Here is a 25,098-nt window from a genome sequence, read left to right as displayed (position 1 = left end):
ATAAAAGCAATCACACAATTACGGTTTACAATATGAGGTACAAAAATTACCCTGTACCCTCGTTATTCCTAAGTGAACACGTTTTTTTATTGTGTCCTTTCCTATGGCATAAGCTGCATGATTTTCGTTTCTTTTCTTGTCTACTCTCATCCATTTCATTTGGAAATCTTTTTGAAATGGGGCGTCCTTGACCACGTTTATCCCATGGAGGAGCAATGATTTTTGGCCCTACACAATCTCTCCAATACGAAGGATATGGTAAAGGTTTGAAGGATTTGATATAAGATTGTCTATGCTTATCAGTACTGAAGAAAGGATCAACAAATTCAGCATATGACAAGCTTCGATACCGACAAACCGCTAGGACATGAGAACATGGCAGCTTATATATGATTAATTTCTGGCAAGTGCAAGTTTTCCTTCTAAGATTAATAGTGTGCACCTTACCACCTTTACCAGAAGGGCGATTACCTTGACCTGTAGTTACATCATACAAACCTCGTTCATAATCAAAAGGCCGAACAGTGTATGCTGCTGATTTTTGTAAGTTCCATTCAATTACTTTGGTAGCCTTTTCACAATACTCATGACCTTCTTCAAGTCTCCTCTTACTTCATCCCCTCCTAGTCACAAAGTACGAATTCACTCGATAGAATGTCATTTTAACTAAAGCAGTGATGGGTAAACACCGAGCTCCTATCATCATGTCGTTAAAGGCCTCAGACATATTTGTGGTCTTTATGCCATATCTGAAGCCCCCATCATGTAGAAGTGACCATTGATGTAATGGTTTATTTGCTAACCATTCACGAGCTTCCAACTTTATCTCACCAATCCTATTAAAGTAATAGTTAAACTTATTTTGTTGGTGTGCATCAGCTGCACGACCGAACAAGTTCTTCAAGTGAGCATTTTTTAATTCAGAATTGAAATAGGAAGCAAGATGGCGGATGCAAAACCTGTGATGAGCATGAGGCTCCTCCCATCCACTGCCTACCTCGGTCATTGTTTTCAAAATTGACTTATGCCTATCAGAAATTATACAAATATCTCTGTGTAACAAATTGTCTTATGCATGCCATAAACCACTCCCAAGCCTCACCAGTCTCTCCTTCAACAACAGCAAAGGCAAGAGGAAACAATTGAAAATTTGCATCTGTAGCCATAGCAATGAGAAGTGTTCCTTTATACTTTCCATAAAGATGAGTGCCGTCAATGGTGATAAGAGGTCGGCAATGATGAAACCCATCAATGGACGGCTTATACGCCCAAAATACTCTCTTAAACACGTGAATAGAAGGATCTAATGTTTGTATCGTGCACCAATGAACAACGGTTCCTTTGTTTGCCTCTTGAAGTGCTTGCATATACTTCGGCAACTCTTCATATGATTGCTCCCAATCGCCAAAAATGCTAGCAATTGCCTTTTGCTTCCCTAACCAAGCCCTCTTATATGTTATGGAATAGTGAAAGCGGTCCTTGATGACTTGTACTATAGCATGTACTTTGAAAGAAGGATCGGCTCGTATGAGATCTAATATGATACTACAAATAAAATCAGAAGTGATAAGAGGGTGGTCAACTTTGTTGATGTCGGATACACAATTAGATGCATGAGGTCCCCCATATTTGACAACTGTAAAGGTAGGAAGGGCTGGTTTTTTTTATTGCATGTAGCCTCCAAGGACAATTGCATTCCTTCTTTCTTTTGCACTCAACAACATATTTGTCCGACTTTATATGTTTGATTTCTTGTTATGAAGTACAATTTCAATGCATCTTTCAATTGTTGTAAAGAATCAAATTCTTGGCCAACAACAAACTCACCATTACCAGCATATGTGTTGTTCCCTGACCATGTTCTCCAAGCATCAATTAACTTTTGGTCAAACTCGGGAACGTTGTTGAATTCATGTGAAGGTGCACTTGCTTTGATAGCAACTTCGTTGGCCTCTCTTACATCGTCACCTTCACCATCATCAGTATCTACCCCAACATCATCAATGCCTTGCACATCAATCTCGGGTTGAGTCGAGTCATAATCACCTAAAAAGGTAGTTTCAATGTGTTGTGAGGGATGTGGAGATCCAAAATCTGACAAGTGCTCACTAATGTATTGACCATCTGTGAGCATTCTTGTGAATGATCCCATTACTACACTTGAATTTGTCAAGTTCATGGTCGTTGTCGTATCTGACCATGAATCCGTGATAGGAAAAGAACCCAAGTTGGTCACCACACTTGGTGTTCTGGGAACCTGTTCCAGATACAACTGCATATTGGACATTGTATTCTGTCTCACAGTATCCCACATAGCTACTAATGAATTATCATCGTTCAACTGAATAGCCACATGAGAACTGTGAATCGGATAACTCATTCTAATTTTCAACTCCATATGCCTTGGATCACAACCCACAACTTCATATATTTTATCTAAAACATCCACAAATTTAAAAGTAGAACTTATAAATGCAAACTTAGTCTCTCCGCCTATGTATGAAATATCACCTCCTTTTTCAACAAGTTCCCCACCCATATAACATAGAAGAGGGAAATTTGAGAACTCCATAATCTAAAAAACCAACTTCAATGAATGGGTAGTAAGTAAGTCATATAATAATAGATTAGTTGATAAATGACATATAAAATACATTGAACACGATACAATAAAAATTACCAAACACTACCTATTAGTATAAACTTTAGTGCAATAGTAAGAAGTATGAAACTATTTTATATCAACAAACTAAGTGCACTGATCGTGATCATAGTAGACTATATATTAAAGCACTGAAATCAACAATAGATTGGTAATTCAATGGTATGGAGACAATCCAAAAATACACACTCCTAACAGAGCAATACATACTAGATTACTAGCTCTAGTGATATCAAATTGCCCATTTATTTAAAACAAAAAAAAGCCTTACAAGCTACCCATTTAACAACATACAGTATGATTTCATAGGTTTCAATCTAACAATGATCTTGCAATAAAATAGATATAATACCATCCTAGATAAATTCAATTAGCAAAACAATTATATAATTTACAAAGAAAATATATATATGATGTGATAATCCGATAACGTAGCCAACACGAAACATTGCATGTAACAAATTAGAACATCTATAACTATCAATTTGGGGTTTTTATGAATTATGAAATTAATTAAGGTTATAAATTAGAAATTGCAAGTTTGCAACTACTTTTGATCAAATTTTGATTAGGATTTAATAGAATAAGTAAATAATTAGAATTGTATACTCGAAATTATTGTAAAAATAAATAAATCAAAATTAGGGCTAACCTTTCAATCAGGAGAAAGAGAGGTGAATTGAGTTCCCGCACATAGAGGCTCGGTCGACGGCGGCGGCGGCAATAACAGGTGGTAGGTGGTTCCGGCGGCAATTTGAAGTAGTAGGTAGCTTTGGAGTATGGAGTTGTAATTTTATCACTGAAGAAATGAAAGAGTAGAGTGGTGTCGTGCCTTTTTGTTTTTGACTTTGGAGGAAGATGAAGACTTAATATTTTTAAATTGCCCACAAGTCAGTGAGTATTTTAAGTATAAACCGCTAATAACATTAGCGGTTTTAAGAAAAGAATCGCTAATGACATTAGCGATTCTTTTTAAAAATCCGCTATTGTTATTAGCGGTTTATAGCCTCAGATTTTACGAACCTTCACTAAGCCTACGTGTACGGTATCACGGAAAATAGTTTTAAAATTGACATATATACGGAATTATTTTTTATTTTAGCATTATCTATGGAAATCGCTCTAAGAAAATTGGAAGGGAATATATAATTTGCACTCCGTAACCTTCTTATCCCAACCAGTGTTGAATATTCAATGCCTAACTTAATCAAAGGTGGTCCAATAATAGGATAATGTACACGTGCAATAATATAGCTAAGTAGCGTAGCCAATAAAATCTCCCATGCACTAATTAAAATCCATGCATTTTCCCAAAAGACTGCATCTCAAAACCCTATAAATACCCACTCATTCATAGCCAAATTCATCACACAAAAAACTCATAAAACAAAGAGAAAAAAAACTAAGTGTAAATTAGTTACAAAAGTTAAGAAGAGTGAAAATGATGAAGGTGAAGAGCTTTGTGGTAATCATGGTGATCATGACCCTTTTGGTGGGTACATCAATGGGACAAGGAGAATGTGTCAACGGGGCTTGCCCCAATGGGCTGTGCTGTAGCCAGTATGGCTACTGTGGCAGCGGACCCGCTTACTGTGGCGGTGTCGAGCAGGCTCAAGCCCAGCCTTCTACCGATCTTCCTAAAACTCGCAAGGTTGGTGTTAAAGCCCCTTGATCGATCTATGCAACTCATGATTATGGCCTGGGTTACCTCTTAAGTAATCTCTTTGTGCCTCACTACTAGTTATCCACTATAAATAAGCTCCTATGTATAATATAGGAGCATTTTAAGTTACTGTATGTTGTGACTTTGTTTGTAATCAAATGATCGAATAAATAATGTTCGGTCTTATATATGCTACCGTACGTGTTTAATTTTAAACGATCTTGAATGTTGTGTCATTATATATATGTCTTCTTTTTACTCTAATATCCCAAGTTGATAACAAAAAAAAATTGGGATGTTCTTTGTCAATTAAAAAGTGAGACTATTAGAAGTGAGGTACGTCCAAAGTTTGAATTATTAGTATAAATTTTCAACAAAAAATTCTCCGTAATCGTAATACATGATCAAACAAACAAAAAGAAAAATGAACTAGTTTCAAATTTTAGACTAAAAATCAGATCATAAGCTAGATCTGCAAATCATTATGAGACCTCAAATTAATAGTATTTCAAATATATACGGAGTAATATACAATAACAATAATAGAGATGAGAAACAAGCAATTCTCGTGATCATGTTGTCTTTTTCAAGGAGGAATAACACATAAGAAATTAATAGGGTTAAAACTCACAACCTAGTAGAGAGCGATCGAGGGACTTCTATATGAGTTGAATACAACTAAATCAAGAAATGGAATCAAGTTCATATAAACTTCTTGGACACCATACTAGAGGAGAATAGCAAGTTTGGACACCCCGAAACAAATTATTTTCTTTAATTTGGCAAAAGTTTAGACCTATTATCACTATTAATTCAATCATGTAGAGTACAAACTTGTTTAAGTGGGTTAGACAACATATATGTATATCAGACTAAAGATTATTCAAAGTATTTGGAATATAATCATCAATAACATAATACTAAAACACACACCAAGAATAACACGTGTCATTTCTTGGTGCTGTCATTTTTCCTCCAAAACTATCCTCCAGCTTCTCTTACCAAAAATGCTTTAGAGGATATTTAGATAATATGATTTGTTATTATTGGTTTTCTTATATATTCTATATATACACATTTAACTAAAATTTTATTCTGAATATTATAATTCGTATCTTTTCTTGACAAAATCTTTTAAAAAAATATTTGTATAATATATAATCGATTTCCTATTTGGTCATCATTTTTTTGGATAATCATGTTTTTTTATATGATGAGATGCATTTTTTATTTAATGAGATGCACTTAATATTTAATGAGATGCATTTTACATTGTATTGGGAAAAATAAATTAATGTAACTATTTTCTTTTCTCCAAAAAATTGCAAGATCACTTTGACTATCAACTAAACTCCATTTCCTCTATTTAATCTCATTTTACCATATCACATCCCTATTTTGTTTGTTTTTTTTTTTTCACTTCGCATGTACCATTGAATTAAGGACTAGATTATCAAATATTATCATTATTATTATTGTTGTAGTAAGTTACTTATTGATTTTAAAACTATTTCAATAATATACAACTTTAATTCAAGCAAAATTAATTTTTTTTTTGTTAAATCCGTGCATCGCACGGGCACTAATCTAGTGTTCTAATAATAATGAGCTATGTATTGTCTTACTAAGATCATGTTGCATATTGTGTGTAGACTATTCTACAATCTCAATTCAGATGAATTGAAATAGACATTGATTATTGTTTTATGGAGCACAGCATTTACAATTAGAACCATAAATGACAGATTACGATAATAAACATATATGTATATATCGATTTTGTGATTTATTGAGTTTAGATAGAGAAGATGATAACCGTCATTAAAAACCATATACGGAGTATTGAATAATCCTTTAAATATTTTTGTTTATGCATTGCATCCTTCAAAGAGCAACTCTCTGCCAGCATTGCAATTTGCATGCCTTAACTTCTTTTTTTTCCCAATTAGCCTCTTATATAAGAACCTTAATTAGCCATCATGGCAGGCCTTAAATTGAGTACATTTTGAGAAAAAATGGAATGCAATAAATTTAACATCATATTGTCGAAAGGCAAACTTCATTCTAGAAGGAAAGGGAACAAAAAAGAGGGAAGGGAAAGCAATAGTGAAGAAAAAGGGATGGGAACGAAAAAGAGGGAAGGGAAAGCAAGGGAGGTGAGGGGAGGGATTGGAGAAGGTGACCTTTTATTTTCCTTTCAAATCTTTCCAACATTGGAGGGATTGGTCCATAAAAAGGGGAAGGAATTGAAAATGGATCCTTCCAATTCCATTCGATTCCATTCCCTTAGCTTCCGTCCTTGCATTAGGTATATATCCAAACAAAGGATATGATGAATCCCTCATATTCTTTTCTCTTCTTTTCCATCCATATGTCTCTATCCAAACAAAGTGTAGATGTTGGGTGTTAACTTGCCACTTTTAATTTGTATATCTAGGGTGTAAATGAACCAAGCCGATCAATAAATTACTTGGATTCAAGCTCGGTTGAAACTCGTTCATGTTCGTTTAATTAATAAATGAGCCGAGGTTGAACAAATTTTGAAGCTCGTTTAATAAATGAGCTTAAACACGAAAATAGATATGCTCGTTCATATAATTTCATTAACAACTCGTTTATCTATGTTTGCGAGCTACTCGTTTATTTATATTTATAAATTATTTATTTATTCACAATTGTTAATTTGATTCTAAAGTTTTTTAATAATTAAGATTTAATTCTAAGGTTTATAAATAGGATTTAATTATTATGCTAATTTAAATATTTTCAAATGTCAAAAATACAAAGCTCATTTATTAGAGAAGCTCGTTTAGTACTAAGCTCGTTCATGAAACGCTCGTTTAATAAACGAGTCATTCACGAACCGTTCGCGAACATATGGTAATCTAAATGAGCCGAGCTTGAACAGATTATTGAGCTCGTTTGAAAGCTCGGGATCGTGCTCGGACTCGCCTAAGTTAAATGAATTTGAACATGAACAAGGTAATACTCGGCTCGGCTCATTTACACCCCTATGTATATCCTTCTTAAATATGGGGGATAAGTCTATAATTAGGCGCATGGCTTAAGCGGCCTATGACTCTATCGTTTGCTACTACTCCTTATGTTTTTAATCTAATCTAAAAACCTTATATCGTGCATTAAATTAGAAATAGGTAATTAAGTAGGCAAAAGCTAACGAACGCTCCGGGGGCATTGGATAAGGTAGTTTAAAGTATAAAGATTAAATTAACATTAATTACACCGATCGACGCGTGATTTTATCATTCATTCCCAAATTAATACCATTTTAGACAATATTTTAAATGTTAAATCCAACGCCCGGGGCGTTCGTTAGCAAGATCCAATTAAGTATATATGAATGAATGGTACACAGTAATGGGACCTTTAATTAGCTTCAAAACAATAGTCAAATTTTAAGATGGATCAAACCTGAATCTACTTTGAATATGAACCGATCGATTGAGCCCCTCGTGGAAAGAAGTATGCCATCATGTAAGATTATAAGACATACAGGATCATTAATTGTCAAAGATGGCGTTCTCTCCATTGGAATTATTTTATTAAATTTTTTTTTAATCTCTATACTCACTATATATTAGTGGAAACTAAGGAATTGAGAATGTTGAAAAGTTGTCTCTTTTTTAAAGCTTTTTATTTAAGAGATCGAGAAATTGTTGTTTCATTTAAAATATAAAGATATTGGTAATACTTATTATATACTTTTTTTTTTTAATGGGATTTTGCTAATGAACGCCCATAGGACATTGGATAAACATTTAAAATATTACCTAAAGTGGTATTAATTTGGAAAAATATGACAAAATCACGTGTCAATCGGTGTAATTAATGTTAATTTTAATTTAATATTTCTAGTTTTAGTTAGCTTATCCAAGTATCCAACGTCCCAGGACGTTCGTTAGCCTTTTTCATTTTATGAATTCACTTTAATTTACTTTTTAACACTTGACAAATTAAACTCACCTCAACAATATTATGTACTAATCTGTATGAAATTAATATCATACTCGCAATAATACTTTTTTTTCTCTCATATATTATTCAAATATAATAACTCCAATTTTCTTAAAAAAAAATTACTCCGTAATTAATATTAAAGTTGTGTGTTAAAAAACATGTCATTTAAAGTGGCATAACTGTTAGAGATATAAAATATCGGAAAAAATATGTGTGATATATTTTCCTTATGTATCTTATTATGAGAATAATATATTTAGATTTATTTATGTTAAGATAATATTTAGTAAATATATCTTTTAGGAAGATTGTTTTCCTATCTTATGAGCGTAGGTTTTGTATAAATACTCAACCTATTGATGAATAATAATCAATTAATACAAAGCCATTCTATTCTATCTATTTTCTTCCAATATCTCATATCTCTAACAATAACTTTAAAAAAAAAAGTGTTGTATAAGTGGATTATCATTTTATACTTTATTTTATTTACTTTTTTGAAAGTATAATTATGTTCAAATTAATTTTGAGGAAAAAGATGATCGAATTGAAAATACATTAGAATAATCTTATTTTAAAGAAGCTTTGTCAAAATTCTATGCAATGAAAATTAAAATTTCTGAATACTCTTTTGGTCAAATTTTGTTATGTTAAACTTTTGTATATTCTAAAGTATAAAAATATAAACACTAATTACACTGATTTACGCGTGTTTTTGTCATGAATTTCTAATTTTATACAATTTTTAAGAGTGTATTTAATGCTTATATATAACCCTTAGGGTTACATATAACATTACCCTTTTGGAAAAATATAATTTCCAAAAATCCTTTTGTAGTTTAATTGAAGCCATGATAAATCTTTCAATCTAGTGGATACATATTTGTACAACTTGCATGAACACTGTGAAATATACAAAATAATCCATGATATAACTATCTAGTGTAGAGACTGTAGTCTAGTCTTACACTCTTATTACGGGATAACATGAGTGGTTAAGAATGTTTATGACGTATACAATAATACTCCGTACAAATATATACAATTGTACTATCTCCATAAATACTTATGGCTATTATTTTTTGGTTTTTTTTTTTTTCAAGATATCTTGTAATAAATGGATGGAGGGATAGATGGAATATAAAATAAATCTTAAGTATCTAACCATCACCTTAAACTCCGTGATATACTCACTTTGTCTCTTAATTAGATTCCTACTTCTAATATTTATTCCTCACATAATCGAGAAAATTGTTAATCTAATTAAAAGACGGAGGGAGTATTTTTTATAGCTTATAATTATAAAATACCGAGTAATAAACATGTTCATACAATCTATCTATAATTAACATATACTCCGTACCAAGTATATTGATTGAGTGGTTACAATTCCAACAACATTAAATACCTGTCGTTACAATTCCAACAACATTAAATACCTAATTAGTCGAGGACTGACTAGTAAAGAAACTTCAATATATATGTGGACTTGTGGTAGTTGTTTACTTTATTTCATGTATCATGATGTGTGATTACCTTTTTTTTTAAGAAAATAATGTGTGATTACCTCACTCAAGTAAATTAGTGTAGACTAGTCTACACTCGTATTCCAAGCCAACTTCTCAAGGATAAATGTATCCAAGATCCAATTCCAACCATCGATCTATTTAGATCAATGATTATTATAGTATACAAACTTCTTCAGTTCCTTAATGTTCTACACACTATTATTAGTCCGGGTAAAATATGTATATAAATAACTATAAATAATACTCCCTCCGTCCTCAAATAATAGTCCCTTATGGATAAATTTTAGTCCCAAAATGTTCACCCTATTTACTTTTTCTAACAACCATTAATATTAATTTTTTTACCAAAATTCCCTCCAATTTGCAACAATATGTGCAAATTTAAATTTCTCATGTAAATTTTGTTTTCCCATTTACTTTTATTATTCCCTCTGTGTTTTTTTAAGTGTTACACTTACCAAATCCGGCCGTGTTTTAATAAGTGTTACACTTCTTTTTTTTGGCAAAAAGCTACATTAAAATATTATATCTCTCTCCTTTTATGGTCCCCACCTCTCTGGTCCCCACCTAAACCCACTACTACTTTTTTATTATATCTCTCCTCTCACATTCATTACTTTTCAATAAACTACTAGCCCTACTATCTTTCTTTTACAATTTTTTAATACTCCAACTACCCCACTTACCTCTTATTTTATTTAAGTCAATTAAATTGCCTAAAACTATGTGTCAGTCAAACTGTAACACTTAAAAAAATACGGAGGGAGTACTTTCTCTCTTTACTTTTTTGCATACCCAATGTCAATTTACTTTTTCAATGTACTTTTACTGTACTTATTTGTGTTTATTAATTCCCGTGAAAAATGCTTATAAAGGACTATCAATAGGGGACGGAAGGAGTATAATGTAACTATATCTATGATTTTTACTTGGGACAAAATTAACATGTGTGGACTATACTGAATGCGTTTCTATATATCTAATACAAGTATTAGATTTTTATAACTTATTATTTATGAATTGTGCCCAGTCAATTCCCCAAATAAACAAATTTTTGTTTATCTGGGGGTATAATCGTCTTTTCAATAAAGTACCAGTGGAGGGGCACATACGTCTTTTCATGTACTAGTTGAGGGGTACATGTGTAATTTCCTCACCAAACAGTAAATAATGCAAGTTGCTAACATTAATTGAATAGCTCACCAAAAATACATGTTGAATAAATGACCGCGCTTTTTCAATATATTTACCGAAATGCCACCAGATTAACAAAAATTCATTTATCTGGCAGATAAACTTGTATTAGCCGATTATTTATGTATACACGAGAAAGTTAACAAGTGAGGTCTATTACTAAATTCATTTCTACATACGTAGTATGTAATACAAGTATTAGATTTTTATAACTTAATATTTATGTATACAACTGCTATTTGAATAAAATAAGAGAAATCAAAAATTATATTAGGACGAGTCATAGCCATGTACTGATGTACGCATATTGTAGAGTACGTAGACTTTTCTACATTACCATTTAATTTTAAGCTCCTCTCAACCATCATAATTTTAAAAGAGTAGAAAGAAGAGTACCTGCCAACTATTAGGTTGAAAGTTAGAGGTTCATCTCCATTGCTGACAATTTGGGGAGAGGATTCTCTTATCATCCATCCACCTACATACTCTCCCAAATTTATCTAGCCCACTAATATGAGCCAATAATAGTAACACTCTCAATTTTTCTTAGGGGTCCTGATCGTTTGACAATATTATATAAATCTCAGCTCTTTGATCAATATTGTTGCAATAAGTTAAACTACATAGCATTAACCATAATTAGGTGGGTATTTGTTAAAACTGCCCCAGTGTACGTATAGTTTGCAAAATACCAACAGTTTATAATTATTGATAAATTAAATATTACGTGTATTAGTGGTTAAAGTTAATTAGCATTAACTAGTATGATCAAACTAGGTACTTAAAAAATGGAGAAGGGAGTAGTAATTTGCAACTTGCTTATCCCATGAGCGCGTGTTGATTATTCTATGGTTAACTTAATCAAATGGTCCAATAATAGGATAATGTACACGTACAATAACATAGCCAAGTAGTGTAGCCAATAATATCTCCCATGCACTAATCAAATGGTCCAATAATGAGATTGTTTTAAGCGTGTAGTACGTGTAATAATGTTTGTAATAGATCATCCTAAAACTCGAAAGGTTTGGCTGCTCCCGTTGTAGGAAATAAAACTCCTTTTGATGCTCCAACAAATTTAAATTGGCCTGTAGGCCGGGTTACTAACTTACTATACCAACCTTGAAAATTATGTAATCTCATTCTGCTTATCCACTACTCCATTAAATAAATAAGCTCCTGTAGGAGTTTTTATTTAAAGTTATTGTGGCTAAAAATGTAATCGAATGAATGAATGAATGTTATTGATGTTTGTCAGCTTACTGGTTTTATATATTATTGATAATAGTATTGTTGTTGTATGTCTTCTCTCATATTGTCAATCTATTCTCTAATGTTATATGACTATATGTAGAGCTACGTATGATATAATTATTAACCATAGGGGGTGTTTGTTTAGGGGGATAAAAAGGAAGGGATAAGGATAAAGTATGAGGATAGAAAAAAAAGTGGTGTTTGTTTAGAGGAATGGGGATTAAAAGGGGGTTGAGGATAGGGATTAAAACACCCCATAATCCCTCCATTTCTATAACTAAGGGGGTGGTATAAGTAGAGCTGGGCATGGGCCGGGTCAGCACGCGGGCGGCCCGGGCACGGCACGAGGATGGCCCGGCACGGCACGGCCCGACGGCAGGCCCGGCCCGGCACGATGGCACGCCCCTCGTGCCTCGTGCGGGCTGCGGTGAAAAAAAACCCAAAAGTGGCCCGGCACGGCACGAGCCCGGCCAATAGCCCGTGGCACGGCCCGCAGGCACGGCCCGCAGGCACGGCCCGCAGGCACGGCCCGCAGGCACGGCCCACAGGCACGGCCCGCAGGCACGGCCCGCAGGCACGGCCCGCAGGCACGGCCCGCAGGCACGGCCCGCGGGCTAACGGCTATAAACTGGCGCTGCTCTTGTTTTTTCCCTCCAACGGCCATAAACGGCTATAAACGGCTATAAACGGCTCTATTTTCACCTATAAATACCACCCTCAACTTCCAATTCTTTCCACAACTCAATACTCATCTTCTCATCTCATTCTCTTACTCTCTTACTCTCTTATTCTCATATATTATAATTTATAAATTATAATCTCTTAATATTTCTTAATCTCTTATTCTATTATAAATTTTACATTTTTAATATTATTAGTCTACTACCAAAAAAAAAAAAAAAAAATTGTTATATTTACATTCGGGAAATTATAATTTCGGGAAATTATAAATTCGAGAAATTATAAATTTGGGAAAGCATTGAAGCGTCATTGTAAGATCTAACTCAACTTTATTTTAATTTGTTATTGTTATTGTTATTGTTATTATTATTGTTATTATTATTATTATTATTATTATTATTATTATTATTATTATTATTATTATTATTATTATTATTATTATTATTATTATTATTATTATTGTTGTTGTATACTTGGAACTACTTAATTACATAAAAACTACTTTCTATTTTAATTGTGGGTTATTTGGATTGTTGAAATCTGTCTAAGGCGGGATTTGGGCTCTGGACAACGTCGATCCTAACCATAACCTACCTGGGATCTCATTGATTTAGATAATCTACTATTATTATAATTATTTTTGAAAATTTATTAACTTACTAATTAAGTAATAATTAAGAAAAAAAACTTACTTATACTTGTTAATTGTTATAATTTGTTATAATTTGTTACTTTGTTAGTGTTATAAACTTATAATTGTTAATTTGTTATAATTGTTAATATTGTTGTTAATTATTATTTATTAGTTAATAATCTTAATTAATCATGGCATCAAACCCGAACCAATCCTCCTCTAAAAAAGCCAAATCTAAACGACCATTGGAAGGCTCTTCTATGCCCCCCCCTACAATGCAAATCCCTACTATGCAAATCCCTACAATGGCCAATCCCACCCACCCCGGGTTTTCTACCGGTTTTCCCACCGGATTAGATCAACAAGGGACATTCCAACCATGGCAAAGCACCCAATCTCCACCTTATTATGCCTCCGCACATGATATGCCTTTTGAATTTAACTATCAAACAACTCAAGCAAGCAACACACAACCTGCCGGCTCTAGTGACCCATCCGTCCAAAATACTATTCCCACATCTGATAACCCATTCATTGAATGGTACACCGAAGAAGAAATGACCCTTTTGAAAAACCGAAAGAGTAAATGTTGGCAATATTTCTTGTTAAGTAGAGATGGTGAAAAAGCCAAGTGTAAAACTTGTGGTAATATTTATTCGGCTCCAGCCAAAGGCGGTACGGGGCACCTAAACCGACACAGTGAAAAATGTGGTGCCCCTAGTACTGACCCAACTCAACCAAAAATTTCTCAATTCCATCCTTATGGCTTCACTTACAATTATGAGAGGGATAGGGATGAACTTGGGAGAATGATAGTCCAAGCCGAACAACCTTTTCTTTTTGCTGAAAGTGATCCGTTTAACAATTACATTAAACGAGCACTACAACCCCAACACAAAAAAATCTCCCGAAAAACCGTTAAAACAGCTGCCATGAAAACTTACTTAGAATACAAAATGAAATTAATTGAAGAACTTAAAACTCTTACTTCAAGAGTTTCTATAACTTCTGATGCATGGGATGGTGGTTATGGTTTACATTATTTGTGTGTTACTTGTCATTGGGTTGATAGTGAATGGTTATTGCAAAAACGTATTATTTATTTCACAACAAGAAAAGGGCCGTTTTGCGACGGAAATAATTCGTCGCAAACTGGCAAAATTCCGTCGCAAAGTGACTTTGCGACGGATTTCCGTCACAGGCATGGCGTCGCTCGAACTTTCGTAGCAAACAGTCCTTTTGTGACGGAATATCCGTCGCAAAACGAATTGCGACGGATTTTGCGACGGAAAGGTAGTTGTAGCTGAAAACAACATTTGCGACGAAAATTCCGTAGCAAGAGGAATCATTTTGCGACGGAATATTCCGTCACAAATTTTGCGACGGAATGAATTTCCGTCGCAAAATTGATTCTTTTGCGACGGAATAGTCCGTCACAAATTTTGCGACGGAAAATAATCCGTCGCAAAATACTCCATTTTGCGACGGAATTACATTCCGTCGCAAAGTTATTGTAATTTTAATTTTTTTTTTTTTTTGTATTTTGTTTTTTTTTCCTGGAACCTGTATTCCTGCAATCCTGTTTAATTTTTTTGTATTTTGTTTTGTTTTCCTGGAACCTGTATTCATGCAATCCTGTTTAATAAAATACGTGCATTTAAAATAATTTCAGTCAAAAAGTCCACGCCCTAACATAATTCAAATATATACAACACGTAGCCGTAACTACCAAGTACGGTACATGATATAATTTTTTAAACTACAATGTCATCCATATACAAAAATCGAAAAATGACACCTAACTAAACACAAGCTGGCTGTCCTTGGCCTGCACCACCACCACCACCACCACCCGGGTCGTTCCTGGGGTCTCGAATCTGAGGTTGAATCGTAGAACAAGTGAAAGGAGTGGTCAATCCTGTAAATCTACTGGCTAACTCCTCTAAGAACTCCTTGTTCTTCCTCTCGATTTCAGCCATCCGTTCTGCCACTCGAGCCTCCACTCGAGCATCGAGCTGTTCCGCCACACGGCTATCGATCTGGCTCTCAATTGCTTCCACCCTCTCATTCAACTCCTTGTGGAAGTTTTCCTGCATTTGAGTTATGACCGACGGTACGTATTGGCTGGAAGAACCCGATCCTCGTCCCCTAGATGTGCCGTAGTACAAGTCAGCACCAACATCAAGACCTCTAACACGACCCTTCTTATTACGACCACCAGCCGCCTCAAAGAAAATTTCATTTTCAGACAGTTGGGAACCCTGGGTTCTTGATTCCTCCTGTCTGTGTTGGTACGCCTCCTGTAACAAACAAAGGATATACAATGCAGAAATAAAAATAAAGAATGAGAACCAATAGTTTGAGGCTTGATATAGTTCATAAGTGGCAATATAGGTTCACTAGGTCCTAAAACTAGGAAAATTGGGTGAAAATGGGGCGTTTTTGGTTCTAACTTGTCTATTTCTCACATTTGTTATCTAATGAACCTATTTTTGACCTTAATACACCTAACTAACATAGTTACTTGAGTTTGAGGCTTGAAATTGTTTATAAGTGGCAATATAGGTTCACTAGGTCCTAAAACTAGAAAAAATGGGCGAAAATGGGGCGTTTTTGGTTCTAACTTGCCTATTTCTCACATTTGTTATCAAATGAGCTTATTTTTGACCATAATACACCTAAATAACATAGTTACTTGAGTTCGAGGCTTGAAATAGTTCATAAGTGGCAATATAGGTTCACTAGGTCCTAAAACTAGGAAAATTGGGTGAAAATGGGGCGTTTTTGGTTCTAACTTGCCTATTTCTCACATTTGTTATCTAATGAACCTATTTTTGACCTTAATACATCTAACCTACATGAGGTTTTAGATGACATATATCCAGGGGTCCTTACCACTCCAACCTAACCCATCCTTGGACATCTTATCTCACTAGTGAATGTATGCCTACTTTTCAATTCTATAGAAAATCCGACAGCATATCCCTACAGTTCTCCAAGTACACGATGTAGGTAATTAAACACACCAACATATGTACCCAGAAAACATTGTAGAGAAATGAGACGCCAAGATATTCCATAGAATCAAAAACATTGCATACATTCACCACCTAAAGTGAGATTAAACGTCAAAGGACAGTCCCAACCGGGGACTATTCAAGACATACTCCTAATGTGTATGTCTTGAACGGGTATCTAGGAATAAGAAGATGCAAATGCTTTCAAATCTTAGTGAACATATATAATTAACATACATACCATAATTGTTTAATTTAAACAAGTTTAAAGCAAGTGATGAAACACATATAATTAACACACAATTACCCACATTCAAATAAACATACATACACTAACATGTATTTTTAAATTAACATATATTTTAAACTAATCTAACATATATTTTAAACTAATCTAACATATATTTTAAACTAAACTAACATACATTATAAACTAACTAACATATATTTTAAACTAAAATAACATACATTATAAACTAATCTAACATATATTTTAAACTAAACTAACATACATTAAACTAATTCTAACATTGCAATATATCTTAAAAATTAAACTAATTCTAACATTGCAATATAAATTAAACTACACTACACTAAACACAAGTAATTAAATAATAAAATTTAGTTACAAATTAAATTAAAAAACATAATTAGAAAAAGTTAGGGTTTACATTAAAATTAAATTGAAAACAAAAACAAAGGGGGATAGTGGAATACTCACCGGGATTTGAGGGTGTTGTGGCGGAAATCCGGCTGCCGGAAGGAGGGTGGTGTGGTGGCTGCACACCGCCGGCGAACGGAGGGGCGTGAGTGGGCTTGAACGGAGGGGGTGGCGTGGGTGGGCGTGAGTGCGCGTGAGTGGGAGTGAACAGAGGGGGTGGGCGTTAGTAGGTGTGAGTGGCCGGATTCCGGTCGTTCCGGTGGCGACAGCGGCGGTGAAGTGGCCGGATTTTCTTTCTCTCTCTACGCTTTCCTCTATCTCTCTCTACGCTTTCCTCTTTCTGTTCTTCGTTTTCTTTTTCTCTCTCCTTCAGCGAAACTTCAGTTTTTTTTAAAAAAATTTAAAAACTTTTTGCGACGGAATTTCCGTCGCAGAATCCGTCGCAAAATGTTTTTTTTTTTATTTTTTTTTTAATATTGTTTTGCGACGATTATTTCCGTCGCAAACAAACTTTTGCGAGGGAATAAATTCCGTCGCAAACTTTGCGACGGAATTTCCGTCGCAAAAGTTTGTTTCCGTCGCAAAGTTGCGACGGAATTTATTCCCTCGCAAATTAACCCTTTTTGCGACGGAATTGTAGTCCGTTGCAAGGTTTCCGTCGCAAAATGACCTATTTCTTGTAGTGTTTCAAATTGCTTGAATACCCCCATACGGCCTTTAATATTTCTAATTGTATTATGAGTGCTCTTGATGAATATTGTCTTAGGGACAAAATCATGTCCATGACGTTTGATAATGCAACATCCATGACAGCTAGTGCTAATCTAATTAAACCAAACTTGCATAATGTCATAATGGATGGAGATGCATTACATATTAGATGCATTTGTCATGTTTTAAACTTGTGTGTTAAGGATGGACAAGAAGCAATTGGTCCATACTATTCCAAAATTCGAAATGCTGTTTTGTCTATTATGTCTTCTAGCAGTAGGTATCAGGAATGGAGGCGGCGATATCTTAAGCAAAATAAGATAAAGCCTATTAGAATTAAAACGGATTGTCCAACTAGGTGGAACTCCACCTATGACATGTTGAGTCAGGCACTTTCGTATAGAGTTCCATTTTCATTGTTTTACAATAATAAGTATCCACAATTCATGATAGCAGACTCCGATTGGGATAATTGTGAAAAATATATGCAATTTTTACAATTATTATATAGTATGACTCACTGTTTTTCTTCTGTTTATGTTCCTTGCATTCATTCTTTCCTTCAAAATGCATGTTTATTTGCTCAACTTCTTTATGAACATCGATCACAACAAGATTACAATGATTATGTTCCACAAATGGAGGCTAAATGGCGTAAATATTACACTAAGCTTCCTATGGTTTATATGTTTGCTTCTATTTTAGATCCTAGATCAAAGTATGATGGCACATTTATGCTAATTGATATTTACTATGAATGCATGCAACTCGGTGATGGTGTCGAACAATATAAAAATCATGTGAAAGATAAATTTTTTGAGTTATATAGAGTTTATGAATCTAAATATGGAACCGTCACTCATTTTGCCCCTTCTCAAACATCCAAAAGCGTAAGTAAAACGGGCAAAAGTTTGGCGGCCCAAGCTGCTAACATGTTATCTAAGTTTTCAGGTAGTGGATCATCATCAAGGCGAACACAAAGCGATGTTTCGGAGTTGCAAATGTACTTAAACTACGACTTCATGAAAGGCTTGGACGAAGATTCGAGGTTGGGGATGGACATCCTAGATTGGTGGAAATCCCAAAGCACAAAGCATCCAATTTTGGCGGCAATGGCACGTGATATTTTCAGCATCCAAGCCTCCTCCGTTGCCTCGGAACGAGCTTTTAGTGCTTCGGGAAGGGTTCTAGACGATAGAAGAACAAGTTTGAAGCCCGAAACACTAGAAATGTGTGTTTGCTTGAAGGATTGGATGGATGCCCAAGAACGCATCCAAGATCGTACTTTTACGGCCAACGACAACATCGATGGTTCCGATCGTTCTGGTTCAACTAGCTCCTCCGCATTAGCTAGTGAACATGAAGCCGAAGATGAAGACGAAGAAGATAATGAAGACCTTGATTGAAGATTACCAACAACTCGAGAATTAATATTAATTAGCGAAAATTCTAGTATTTCCTATGTACTCTATTAATTAGTGAAAATGTTAGTATTTCCTATGTTGGCTATGTACTCTATTAACATTAGCCGTATAATAAAATAACAAAATAAGTTATTCATCAATTATTGTTAGTTGTACCCTTGTACTTCATATTATCTTTTACTTAATAAATTTTTATGAATGAATTTTTTCAACTTTTAATTTTATGGAATATGTTATATTGTTATTTAATTTTTGTCTAATACTTATATAGTTATATGAATAATATGATATATAGTAAATTATGAATGAACAATAAATATTAATATAATTTAAACAATATTTAATATAACTTAACTCCATAAAAAATTTAATAATTATTAAATTCAAATATTAAATTGTATAATTATTCAATTCAATTTTTTCTTTCATAAAAAAAATTCAAGTTTTTTTAAAGTTTTTTTTAATTTTTTTTTTAAAAAAAAAAAAAGAAAAAAGGGTAAGCCGTGGCCCGTGGGCCGGCACGGTGGCCGGCACGGCCCGCCTCCACCGTGGGCCGGCACGACGGGCGGCCCGGCACGGCACGACCGGCACGGTGGGCCGTGCCGTGCCGTGGACAGGGAAACCTTGAAGGCCGGCACGGCACGGCACGGCCCGCCTCCACCGTGGGCCGGCACGGCCCGGCACGACACTGTTCATGGCCCGCCTAGGCACGGCCCACGGCAGGCCCGGCACGGCCCATGCCCACCACTAGGTATAAGGGAAAGGGATAAGAAATAGGCTAAAAATACCAAATTACCCTATAGTTTATGTGCCTGAATTCACTAACTAGATTATCTAGAAAAAATGATTGTTGAATAAATGAAAGAACAAAGAGGTGGTGAAATTATAGGGAATCAGAGCTTCTTATATTGTTATTATGCATCAATTTGATAACATATATTTTCTTACCAGTTAAAATAAATATACTACTCGTACTGAACTGAATTATTTTAATAAGAATTGAAATTGTTATAACGGATGGGGGAGAATACAAACAAGAGAAACCCATAAGCCCACAAACCTAAGCCCACAACAAAGGTCCATCCTAAAACCTATTGGTAATAGGAAGAGTAGCCCTCTTGGGTTATAAGAATTGAAATTATTTTAATTTAATATTATTTTTATAAGGTGACGAGAATAGAATAGAACCTCAATTCGATCTTAATTTGGACTAGGATACACCCTTATATGTGAACATATTATGCACGTTAATAACTAGAACACTTTAAAAAAATACTATAGCAATGAGTAATAATAATATAAAAGAACTCCATCAAATGAGGAAAGAAACTTAAATTGTGTATGTAGTAGGTAAAAGGTGTCAATTCGGATGATCGGATCAAGTCTGATGAGGTCAGATCGGGTCGGATCAATTTTTAAAATTAAGTCATGCAAATTTATTGTGTGCATGTGAGTCCAAATTTAAATCGCATATTTTTCGGATTGGTTTCGAATTGGGTGTAATTTTGACACCTTGTATGCTACTAATACTAGCGTGATGAGCTATGTAGTACTTCGTATCACCTTTCTCATGTACGTGTAGTACTACTAGCCTAGCGAGATGTTGGCCCGACCTTTTTAATCCCAATTAACGTCTTTGCTCGAAATGAGCCACTTTCTTCGTCAAAAGCTAAGATCAATGATCAAGGCCGGCCCTTACTGTGTGCAGCTAGTGCGGCTGTACAGGGCCCAAATTTAGTTGGGGCCTCAAGTGTTAAAATGAATAAATAATATATAGGAAAATTTGTTAGAAACAACCTTTTAAAGTGTTCACTTTATTTAAAACAACCTTTTAAATATTTTTTTACAAATTCAGACCACATTATAATTTTTTTTTATCAAAGACAACCTAATGCTAATTTTCGGCGTTGACTCTATTTTTCCGATGTTGACAACGAGTGTATGAGACATGTGACCTCATATATTGCTAATTACACCCCTTTCCCTCCAATTCACTCGTACTAAATCCCCTCCTCTCTCAAAGTAATTTGTCACTTTGAAGGGTTTTAATAGGAGTTAATTGGAGGGGAAAGGGGTATAATTAGCAATATATGAAGTCACGTGCCTCACACACTCGTGGTCAAAATCGGAAAAATAGAGTCAACGCCGAAAACTAGCATTAGGTTGTCTTTGGTAAAAAAATTTTATAATGTGGTCTGAAGTTGCAAAAAAAAATTTAAAAGGTTGTTTTTAATAAAATAGACACTTTAAAAGGTTGTTTTTGACAAATTTTCCTAATATATATGCTGCATTAAAAGTGCATACATGCTAATTGTGAACTAGTGGTTAATGACCTCAAGGGTATTGTTGGAGACAGCGGATCAAATCCCGCCAGCAATTTTTTTATCTTTGAAAAATAGCGATTTTGTTTTCTAGTATAAAAAAAAAAGCCGAGTGGAGAAATTTCATTAGTACCAAATTATACACTTCATACTTGCACAGGGTCTCCAAAAAGGTTGGGACGGCCCTGTCAATGATCACCTCTAATTATACTCGTGTAGATTAATGTATGAATGTATTTTTATACTCATGCAATATTGTGGATTTATGGGTAGACTATTATACACTTCATACTTGCACAGGGCCTCCAAAAAGGTTGGGACGGCCCTGTCAATGATCACCTCTAATTATACTCGTGTAGATTAATGTATGAATGTATTTTTATACTCGTGCAATATTGTGGATTTGTGGGTAGACTATTCTACAGTTCGAATCTATTTGTAAAGGATATAGCTTATTGTACGACGGACACCTACAGCATAGCAATTACAATTAGAGCCAAACATGAGAGATATGACAATAGAAATAGGAAATTTTGTGTAGAACTATCCTAAGGCCTTGTTTGGTTGCTCCAATTTTATGTAGTCATTCAAAATTCCTAGGAATTGCACTAAATGTGAGTTGTTTGGTTAATTAAAATTTTGCACAATGGGGGAATTTGAAATTCCTAGGAATTTCTATTTCCCACACAATGTGGGAATTACTTTACCAACCTCCCCCTAGATAATTCAAACTTCCTAGGAATTGTAATTTCCTTAATGCCAACCAAACAAAGTAGATCAATTTCATAGGAATTAGACAAGGGAAATAATTTCCCATGAATTATAACTTACCATGGAAAGTTAATTCCCGTTGCAACCAAACGAGTCTAAAAATAGAGTCATTTGTGAACAATTACCCATTTTTTTTATTTGTTTAGAACTACCCACAAGTTTGAAAACGTTTGGGTAGCACTACCCACTAACATTTTCGTCCAATTAAGACGTTATTGGAGCCCACTTTTTTCACTTTTGCCACCCAAATTAACTCCCTCAATTTGTTTAAAGGTTTTAATTTACCCTAATTAACCTAATTAGGGTTTAGGATTCATTTTAGGGTTTAGGATTCATTTTAGGGTTCATGAGTTTAGTATTATTTGGGGATTTTGATTTTTAAGGTTTGGGGGTTTAATTGAATTCGGGGTTTTGCTTATTTTAGTATTAATTGGCCATTGTAATTGACAAAAGTGAAAAATTAGGCCAAAGTAATGTTTTAATTGGATGGAAACGTTACTGGGTTATGCTACCCAAACATTTCCAAATTTACGGGTAGTTCTAAATAAATAAAAAAAAATGGGTAATTGTTCACAAATAACCCTATCTTTAGGGTAATCTACACAAAATTTCCATAGAAATATGCTGAATTTAATTAATGTTATTGAGTAGATTACCGCCTCTACAAAATTTTAATTTATCAGTGGGACCAAGCTCAGCAATAACAAGGAATTGTATCATTTGTATCTTTATCAATGTTGCATTAAATTAAAATATTGCATTAGCATACAAATCCAGTAAAAAAAAAACACTAAAGGTATGTTCACATTTATTGAACTGAGCTGAATTGAACTGATTGGAGCTGAACTGAACTGAACTGAGTTGATTGGAGCTGAACTGAATCGAATTGAGCTGAAATGAATATTTTATGAGAAAGGGAAATTAGGAGCTGAACTGAACTGAACTGATTGAAACTGAACTAAAATGAATTGAACTGAACTAATTAGAGCTGAGGTGAAGTGAACTAAAATTAAGCTGAAACGAATACGCCCTAAATTATAAGGCAAATTAATACAAGCACCATTCATTTTACCATGATACAATTCCTAGTCATCTTCCACGAGAGACAGATAGATCTAACACACAGCCCAAGAGGATGATTTATATATTAAAAAAAAAAAAAAAAAAAAAAAAAAAAAAAAAAAAAAAAAAAAAACTCAGATGTGATGAAATTAAATGGCAAATTAACATAAACCTCCATTTAATCTGCATTCACTAGAAATTAAAGTACAAATGTAATACATTATTCTTATCAAAAGATTAGTACATTAATTCCACATTAGCTACCCTAATACGGGCTTTCACCCTGCACATTTCCAGGCGGATTATAAAAGCAAACAATCAAACTCGTCCCATTTTTAACACAACTATCTGTGAACACCCCAACTCCACCGACTTCTTCCAAACCACTTGCGTGTACACCCCACACTGTCGGTTATCTTTGCACGAATTCTTCTCGTGGTTATAGTACTTCTTCTCCGCCACCCACGCGTCCACCGCTGTTTTGGGCCTCACCGAAGAACCTTGGGCCCACAGCTGATTCGCCCCGTACTTGATCTTGCTCTTGTTAAGGTCCGCAAATTGGCAGTTGAACTTGATCCTTTGGTACATCACTAAACGGGCCGTCGCGTTTTCCAGAATTGGGCTCCACTTGAGTGGGCCCACCCCAACTTGGGCCCTGGCTTGGTTGTGTGCATCTAAGTATTCTTGGGCTGGGCCTGCTAACGGTGGTTGTGGTGGCGGTGCTTGGGCGTAGGCCGATGAGATGAACAAGAGAATCAGTAGAGTGGTTATCAGATGGACCATTGTATTTTGTTTTTATTGGATGAAAGTGATGATGATAAAAGGATAGTGGTATATTAATAAGATTTTTTTTGTCGGATTGTATTTACGATTTTGTCCTTGGTTTGTTTTTGTAAAAGGGTATATTTGTAATTTTGTAAAGGTGAATTATAGATGTGATAAATGGTGCTGAAAAAGTTGATGGTATATATAGGAGTTATCACGTGGGGGGTTCAAAGATTTGTGTCTTGATCACGTGCATGTAACGTTAGTGTAGCTGATTAAAATGGCAATGCTTAATTTCCAAGGAGTTTCATTTTCAGTGATGATTGTCTAATGTCTAAACTCTAACATATAATATTAAGGGTAATTGTAGTGAAGAGGAGAAGTCTTTGTATCATAATAATTTATAGGATTATCCTGCTGAATGTTGATATTAAGGTGCTAACAGCTAACATTTGATACAGATAAGATACTGGATGAGGTTGGTTAAGCTACAATTATTGATAAGAGACATTAGAGTTAAAGCTGATCATCAATAGATTGCACGAAACAAGTTATTGTTGGTACTATGAGCGTTTACATTCCTACGCGGAGTAGAGAAACTCAGAATGGTAAAATTATACACAAAACTCTTTAAGAATATTGCAAACCATATATGAAATTTTATCACTCAATCAATACTCAATAGAAGTACTTTTTAGCCTAGCGCCCTAGCCCAAAGAGGCCAAAATAGCCCATAATTTAATTTATTTTTTAAAAAAATGTTTTTTTTTA

The 25,098-nt window shown here is 34.4% G+C and overlaps 1 protein-coding gene and 1 pseudogene across 1 annotated transcript; both read right to left on the bottom strand.

Moving 5' to 3' along the window:
• Positions 1-15,397: 15,397 nt before the first annotated feature.
• LOC145564753 (uncharacterized) lies at positions 15,398-23,740 on the bottom strand. The gene is made up of 3 exons (XM_081624965.1): positions 23,735-23,740; positions 17,334-17,597; positions 15,398-15,895 (listed from the first exon to the last, which is right to left on the bottom strand). Exons 1-3 carry the CDS (start codon positions 23,738-23,740, stop codon positions 15,398-15,400), a joined length of 768 nt encoding a protein of 255 aa, XP_081481091.1.
• Positions 23,741-23,865: 125 nt separating this feature from the next.
• Positions 23,866-24,376, bottom strand: LOC145563465 (STS14 protein pseudogene; annotated as a pseudogene).
• Positions 24,377-25,098: the final 722 nt, after the last annotated feature.

This window comes from Chenopodium album, chromosome 10 (genome assembly GCF_948465745.1).
Source record: "Chenopodium album chromosome 10, dcCheAlbu1.1, whole genome shotgun sequence".
Classification (NCBI taxonomy): domain Eukaryota; kingdom Viridiplantae; phylum Streptophyta; class Magnoliopsida; order Caryophyllales; family Amaranthaceae; genus Chenopodium; species Chenopodium album.
Note: the sequence above shows the minus strand (reverse complement) of the source record. Positions and strands in the feature narration are given on the sequence as shown.